The 8955-nt window shown below is 38.9% G+C and overlaps 1 protein-coding gene across 1 annotated transcript in view; it reads right to left on the bottom strand.

Moving 5' to 3' along the window:
• Window positions 1–8955, bottom strand: part of Naa35 (N(alpha)-acetyltransferase 35, NatC auxiliary subunit) — a gene marked incomplete at its 5' end in the record, with an annotated part of 41951 nt that overhangs the window by 20475 nt on the left and 12521 nt on the right. The window contains 1 exon segment of the mRNA XM_029563502.1: window positions 2300–2406. Within this exon segment, the coding sequence (XP_029419362.1) occupies window positions 2300–2406 (107 nt within the window).

Genomic DNA, 8955 nt, shown 5'->3' on the forward strand with positions numbered 1-8955 from the left:
CCTTTCCTCCCCAAGCTGGTATTGGTCAGAGTATTTTGTCACAGCAATGAAGAACAAACTAAGACACCTGGCAACTTGAGTTCAATCCCTGGAACCCACATAAAAGTTGAAGAGAACTGATTCCACAAGGAACTCCAAATGCACAGTAAGGTAATTTTTTAGAAGGTGAAATTTTCTTTTGTACTCCAATTCAATCATGTTACATTATCAGTTTTTCTCTGAAATAGTTTCTGTCCTCTCCTTCACTGTTGTTTCCTTTATTATCAGTTTCCTTCCTATTAAATAATATAACCAATTACTCCATTTCCCACCTAAAAATGTGAGTCATTCCTCAGCATAAAACAAAAACACACTTTACCAAATTATTCAGACTCATGAGTGTCATTCATAATTATTTGACCATCAAACTCCCTCTAGCCTTGTTTCTTTGTTTCAGTCAAAAATTTTTACCAGGTGCTGACTACTTGCCAGACTCTGTTCTAGCACCTAGCGTCAGTCAAGGCACCTGGCTATTAGGCATCTGTGAAGTTTATACTCTAATTGGGGGAATGGAAAAAGAGGAATATAAAGACACTAAAGTGAGTCATATAGTATCTAAAAAGAAAAGTTGAGTGAAAAGATAGAAAAAATGAAAGTATGACTATAGTGCCCCCACCTCCTGGTCTTTTTTAAGACAGGGTCTCCGTGTAGCCACAGCTGGCCTGAAACTCACATATAGACCAGGCTGGCCTCAATCATGGAGATCAGACTGCCTCTGCCTTCCGAGTGCTGGGTTTAAAGGTGTGCATCATCATGCCCAGCTTACAGTTGTAATTTTAAAGTAAGGGTGCCATAGCAGCTCTTACCAAGATGAGATTCAATATACCTGAAGGTGGCAGGAGCAGGGTACAGTCAGGGACTTTGAGAAAAATGTCCTTTATTTTCCCTTCATGTACAGAGCAGCTTGTGAGGGGATGGGAGAGATGGCTTAGCAGTTAAGAGCACTGGCTGCTCTTGCAGGGGGCTGGGGTTAGAATCCTAGCGCACACATGGTGGTTAACAACCATCCTTAACTCCAGTTCCAAGGGATCCGATGTCCTTTTCTGGCTTCTGCAGGGATTGCACAACATGGGTGTGCTTGCAGATATGCAGACAATACACTCATATACATAAAATTAAAAAAAAAAACAAACAAAATAAACAAACAAAACACAGTATGTGAGAGGGAAAGCCTATACGTTCCAAGAACAAGCAAGCAAGCATGACTGAGGCAGAGATAAAGAGAGCAGTAAGAGGTGAGGCTGGGAAGGCAAAGACCAGAAGGTGTCAGGTCTTCTAGGCTGAATTACAAAGATCATGGCCTTTACTGTAAATGAAATGAGGTATGGCAGCCAGTTATTTATGACCTTCCAGAGACAATCTTGACCTGACAGTATAGGGGTAGGTCTCAAATTCTCTTATCCCTGTGTCCACAGCTCCTATAGGACTGAACCAAGGATACATTCAGTTCAATGCAGGTTGCCTGGCTTTTTCCCTTTTCTTTATCCATAGCATTTTTTAAAATTGAATTTTTTGTGCATTTCATACAGAACAACTCAAACAATCTTAATAATCTTTATGCCCCCCCCGCCACTGGCACCTTCCCAGAGCCATGCACCACCCCCACCCTCCACTGGAGCCCATATACTTGGTTATCCCTGTTAAGGCCCACTGGGTTGTCAGTGTCCCCAGGTGTTCCCCAGTGCAAGTCCATCCACTAAGTCTAGTCAGCCTATCTAGAGTCCCTTGTTTTAGGAAGATCAGCTCTTCATTTAGCAGGCTATTTTCTTTTTTCTATCCCGCTGGCTTTTCCTGGGAACACCTCCTAAAATACACTGACTTCAAAGAACAGTCTGAGTTTGTTTCTGGGGAACCCAAACACAGAAAGCTATCAGAGTTTTACATGAAACATGGCATGATTCATTCCACGAATCATTGGTAAGAATGATGAAGCTCTGTTTACAGAATACATTTCATACTGTCATGTCTTTACAGATGCTGGTTTCTCTGCTAAGAAATGACAACTCAGTTCTTCCCACTATTGGAAAAGCCCTACTAATTTCTCAAAACACCAGCTCAAATGATGACGCTGCATGCCATCCATTCCAGCCTCTTACAACATGCTGTCAGGGCAGTGACTATAAGAGCAATTTTAGCACAACTGAGATATTTATATGGAGATTTGATCCTAAACAATTTTTGTACATTGGCTATACAGTATGAGTGAACAGAAGTTGGGCTTTTACAAAACACACACTATAAAATGTTTTGTAATACTTACTTGGGAGAAAGCACCGGAGGACTGACAAAAGACCGAAGAGCATCTTTCACCATGTCTTGCATGAGATGAGTTCCAAAGACCTTTTTGTTATCCACTAGGAAAGTGGTCTAAAAACAAGTATTAGATATAGTAATACGTTATTAATGAGGCTACATACACAGCTGTCACTCCTGAGACAAGAGCATACACCTATAAATATTACACAACACAAAGATATTCAAGTGCGAAAATGGGTAAAAACATTTTATAAATCATTGAATCCACAATGAGTACTGTTTACTAATTATTATTTAAGGTATATTCTGACACAGTATAAATAATATATAAAAATAAAAACCCCCAAGTCAAGAACAGTAACCATGAACTGAAGTAGTCGATGAATTGGATCATAATAGTACATTTGCCAAAAACAGAAACATATTATCGATCAACTACTTGATTGCATTAGTCAAAAAAGGATTATATAACACAAGCTTATACCATAGTAGGACCAATTTAAAACAATGAAACTTTTAAGAAATCACAAGAATAGAATATGCAGGAATTGTGTGACACCATAAGAAAGACCAAACTTACGAATCATAGGCATACAGGAAGGAGATGAATCCCAAGATAACGGCATGGACCAGATCTTCAAGAGAATCGAAGAAGAAAATTTCCCCAAATTAAGAAAGACATGTCCATATAAATACAAGAAACACATAGAACACCAAACAGACAGGACCAGAGAGAGGCATAGAAGAAAATTTCCCAAAATTAAAGAAAGACATGCCCATACAAATAAAAGAAGCATATAGAACACTAAACAGACAAGACCAGAAAAGAAACTCTCCACGGCACATCATAGTAAAAACACTAAGCGTACAGAACAAAGAGATAATACTGAAAGGTGAAAAAGAGAAACAAGTTACATATAAAGAAAAGCCATTAGGATTACAGCTGACTTTTCAGTGCAAACTATGAAAGCCACAAGAGCCTGGACCAAAGCATTCCTAGTTTTAAATGACCACAGATGCCAACACAGATTACTATATCCAGCCAAAATGTCTAAAATCTTCCATGACATAAATAGGCTGAAGGAATTCATGTCCACAAAACCAGCCCTTCAGAGAGTTCTGGAAGCAATACAAAGAGCTGAAGAAAGGAATGACTATACCCAAGGGGTTGCAGAAAAAAATCCAATGAAGGTATAACTGTGGAAAAGTACAGCTTTATCAAGAATGTTAACAGAAATAAAAAGGAGAGAAGTCAATACACATCTTTCATCAATACTTTAAATATTAATGGACTGAACTCCCCAGTCAAAAGACACAGACAAGGTGAATGGATTAAGAAATAAAACCCATTTTTTTGTTGTCTGCAAGAAACTCATTTCACTTTCAAGGACAGGCACTATCTTAAGGTGAAAGGATGGAAAAAAATATACCAAGCAAATGGTACTAAAAAAAAAAAAAGCAGGTGTTGCAATTCTAATATCTGACCAAATAGACTTTAAACTAAAACTAATCAGAAGGGGTGAAGAGGGCCACTTCACTCTGAACAAAGGAACAATAACCCAAGAAGATATTACAATCATGAACATATATTCATCAAACTCTGGTGCACCCAACTTCATAAAAACAATACTACCGGACATTAAGACCCAGATTAATCCCAATCCATTAATAGTAGGAGACTTCAATACCCTACTGTCTCCATTAGATAGGTCAACAGGGCAGAGAGTTAACAGAGAGACATCTGAATTAACCAATACCTTATATCAAGTAGACTTAAAAGACATCTACTGAGTATTCCACCCAAGCACCAAAGGATACACTTTCTATTCAGCACCCCATGGAACCTTCTCCAAAATCGACCATATACTGGGGCACAAAACAAACCTCAACAAATACAAAAAGACTGAAATAATTCCACGCATTCTATCAGACCACAATGCAATAAAGCTTACAATCAACACTGGAAGAAGCCCTAGTCACCACATGAACACATGTAGATTAAACAACACACTCCTGAATGATGAATGGGTCAGAAGAGAAATTAAGAAAGAAAAGTATTCCTGGAACTAAATGAAAAGCACAATACAACACAAAAAAACCTCTGGGACACCCTGAAAGCTGTCCTTAGAGGGAAGTTTATAGCTCTAAGTGCCTACATAAAAAAAAAAAAATTGGAAAGAACACAAATAAATGACTTAACGTTGCAACTCAAGACACTTGAAAAGCAACAACAAATGAAACCCAAACCCAGCAGACAAGAAGAAATAACAAAAATCAGGGCAGAAATGAATGAAATCGAAAGAATCAACAAATCCAAGAGCTGGTTCTTTGAAAAAAATAAACAAGAATGACAGACTGCTTGCCCAGTTAACCAAAAGAAAGAAAGAGCACCTCCAAATCAACAAAATCAGAGATGAAAGGGGAAACATCATAACAGACCCCAGAAAGATACAGAACATTATAAGAGAATATTTTAAAAACCTATATGCTACTAAATTTGTATTGGGCCGCAGGGAACATACCTGACAGAGGTGGAAGAGGAAGAGCTCTGGGTGGAGCTTGCCAAGCTACAACTCAAGAAACCCTTTCACAGGCAGGCCAGAAAACATCTGCTGCCCTGTCTACTATGGGCTCTGCCATCAGCAGGAAGCTTGGAGACATGAGGAACTCTACAACCTTCAAGTCATTTGAAGACCAAGTGGGGACCATAAAGTTAAGGTTGTGGGTGGCAGAGAGAATACCAGCAACAACCTGCCTCCCTTGCCTGGAAGTAGTGACGAGCCAATGACGGATCATGCACCTTTTTAAGCTTTTCATAGCTCACTAGCCACAGGACACATGAAAGCACACCTTTATCATCACATCTACAACTCTGCACAATGGAGCAACCAGCCAGGGCCAGTAAATAGCCGGTTTTGAGAATAGACCTACCTGTTCACATGCAGATGTGGCTGCTGCTTTGGCATGAATTAGAGAACAGTCTTGTACATAGATGTTATATAGTAAAGTTCATAGATGAACTTCCCTGGGCTGCACAGCCCCTGGGCATCCTGGACTAAGAAACTTTCTTAGTCCCCAGGAGCCCTCTGGGCCTGGTCCCACTCTCACCTCCCTTGGCTTTCTGGGCTGCATAGCCTCTGCATACTGGTGCCAGCACCTTGACTCCCCTAGCCTCTTTCACCCTCTCAGCTCCCCTACTGCACCGCTCCTCCTAGCCTGGATACTGGCCCATTTCTTGCTTTGGCACCACAGACACCAGGGCTAACGTCTCAGCCCAGAGCCACCACTGCTTCCTGATCATTTGCATCCACACCAACCCAGTTCCTCCCAGTAGTCCCCAGGAGTCCTTGAGGCTTCTTCCCATCCCCACCTCCCTCTGCATTCCTGGGTGGCACAGCAACCAGCTTCCTGAGACCAGCATCTTACCTGGGCCCAGCTCCCAGGCCAGCCCAACCCCCAAATTTCTGAGGACAGCATTTTTCCTGGAGGGACCCATACCTTAGGAGAAAGCCCGAGAGCATCTGAGCTCATCACCATCTCATTTCGGCAACTGTGGGAATTCCTGAAGACAAAAGTAATTAGGCCACTCCAATATAAAATCAAAAGAGAGCACCTGAAGCCTAAACCAACCAGATTTTCATGCCCAACAAGTAAACCACAAAGGCACATAAAGTTTACAAAAAGAAGCAGATCTAAACTCAACAAAAGACGGCTTGAGTCTCACACAAGAATCAGAAACTACGAAAGAAATTCACATGTCAAAGTTACAGAGAAAAAATAATAACATGAAAAACCAAAGTAATATATCCCCACCAAGTACCAACAGTCCTCTAAAGAAGTACAATGAGAACTCCCTAGAGATAACACAGGACATGGAACTCAAAAGAATGATTATAAACATGATAAAAGAATTCAGTGAATTTAAAGAACACACAAACAAAGAAACCAAAGAACTGAAGGAAGATAGGGATAAACTTCTGAATGAATTCAGAAAAGAGTTAGAAATATTGAAGACTACTCAGGCTGAAAAAGGAAGTGAAACACTCAGGAAATTAGAAAAGACAGGAGAAAGCCTTACCAATAGGATGAATGAAATAGAAAACAGAATATCAAGACTGGAAGATAAAGTGAATGAATTAGACCACTCAAGCAAACATTTTAAAAATTTAAGAAAACACAAGAATGGAATATGCAAGAATTGTGTGTCGCCATAAAGAAACCAAACTAATGAATCATAGGCATGCAGAGAGAAGAATCTCAAGATATTGGTATGGATCAGATCTTCAACAGAATTGTAGAAGAAAGTTTCCCAAAATTAAAGAAAGACATGCCCATACAAATACAAGAAGCATATAGAACACCAAGTAGACAGAACCAGAAAAGAAACTCTCCACAGCACATGATAGTAAAAACACTAAACGTTCAGAACAAAGAGACAATACTGAAAGCTGCAAAAAAAGGGGGAAAAAAAACAAGTCACATATAAAGGCAAACCCATCAGGATTACAGCTGACTTTTCAGTTCAAGCTATGAAAGCCAGAAGAGCCTGCACCAAAGTATTCCCAGTTCTAAATGACCACAGATGTGAACCCAGATTACTTTACCCAGCCAAAATGTCTACTATAGTCAAAGGGGAAAGAAAAATCTTCCATGACATAAATAGGCTGAAGGAATTCATGTCCTCAAAACCAGCCCTTCAGAGAGTTCTGGAAGCAATACAAAGAGCTGAAGAAAGGAATGACTATACATAAGGAGTGATGGAAAGAAATTCAATGAAGGTATAACTGTGGAAATGCATAGCTATATCAACAATATGAACAGATAAAAATGACAGGATTCAATACACATCTTTCATTAATAACTTCAAATATCAATGGACTGAACTGCCCAGTCAAAAGACACAGACTAGTTTAATGGATTAAGAAACAAAATCCATCTTTTTGTTCTCTGCAAGAAACTCATCTCACTTTCAAAGATAGGCACTACCTTAAGGTAAAAGGCTGGAAAAAAATATACCAAGCAGATGGTACTAAGAAAAAAAGGAGGTGTTGCAATTCTAATATCTGATAAAATAGACTTTAAACTAAAACTAATCAGAAGAGACAAAGATGGCCACTTCATTCTCATCAAAGGAACAATAATCCAAGAAGATATTACAATCATGAACATATATTCACCAAACTCTGGTGCACCCAACTTCATTAAAACAGTACTACAGGACTTTAAGACCCAAATTAACCCCAACTCACTAATAATCGGGGACTTCAATACGCCAATATCTCCATTAGATAGGTAAACAGGCCAGAGACTTAACAGAGAGACATCTGAATTAAACAATACCATATATCAAATGGACTTAACAGATATCTACTGAGTATTCCAACCAACCACCAAAGAATGTACTTTCTATTTAGCACCACATGGAACCGTCTCCAAAATTGACCATATACTGGGGCACAAAACAACCCTCAACAAATACAAAAATAGACTTCAATTACCCCACTGTCTCCATTAGATAGGTCAACAGGGCAGAGAGTTAACAGAGAGACATGTGAATTAAACAATACCATACATCAAATGGGCCTAACAGACATCTACCGAATATTATACCCAAGCACACGAACCTATTTTCTATTCAGTGTCTCATGGGACCTTCTCCAAAATTGACCATGTACTGGGGCACAAAACAAGCCTCAACAAATACAAAAAGATTGAAATAATTCCATGCATTCTATCAGACCACAATTCAATAAAGCCTAAAAATCAACACCAGAAGAAATTCTAGTAACTACATGAACACATGGAGATTAAACAACACATTACTGAATGATGAATGGGTCAAAGGAGAAATTAAGAGAGAAAATTAGTCTTGGAACTAAATGAAAAGGACAATAAAACACAACAAAACATCTAGGACACATTGAAAGCAGTCCTTAGAGGGAAGTTTATAGCTTTAAGTGCCTACATTAAAAAAATCAGAAAGAACAAAAATAAGTGACTTAACATTGCAACTCAGGATACCTGAAAAACAACAAAAATGAAACCCAAACCCAGCAGACAAGAAGAAGTAACAAAAATCAGATCAGAAATTAATGAAATAGAAACAAAGGAAACAATACAAAGAATCAAATCCAAGAGCAGGTTCTTTGAGAAGATAAACAAGATTGACAGACTGCTAGCCCAGTTAACAAAAAGAAAGAAAGAGTACCTCCAAATCAACAAAATCAGAGATGAAAGGGGAAACATCACAGTAGACACCAGAAAAATACAGAACATTATAAGGGAATACTTTAAAAACCTATATGCTACGAAATTTGAAAACCTAAAAGAAATGGACCAGTACCTAAAAGCATGGGAACCAACAAAACTAAACTAAGAAGAAATTAACAGCTTAAAAAGACCTATAACACATAAGGAAAACTGAAACTGTAATACAAAACTTCCCTACTGAAAAAAGCCCAGGACCAGATGGATTTACATCAGAATTCTACCAGACATTTAAAGAGGATCTACATCCAATACTACTTAATTTATTCAAAAAGATAAAAATGGGCCAAGTGTGGTGGTGCACGCCTTTAATCCCAGTACTCAGGAGGAAGAGGCAGGCGGTACTCTGTGAGTTCAAGGCCAGCCTGGTCTACATAGTGAGTTCCAGGACAG

Source organism: Nannospalax galili, unplaced genomic scaffold (assembly GCF_000622305.1).
Source record: "Nannospalax galili isolate Female #2095 unplaced genomic scaffold, S.galili_v1.0 scaffold1096, whole genome shotgun sequence".
Classification (NCBI taxonomy): Eukaryota; Metazoa; Chordata; class Mammalia; order Rodentia; family Spalacidae; genus Nannospalax; species Nannospalax galili.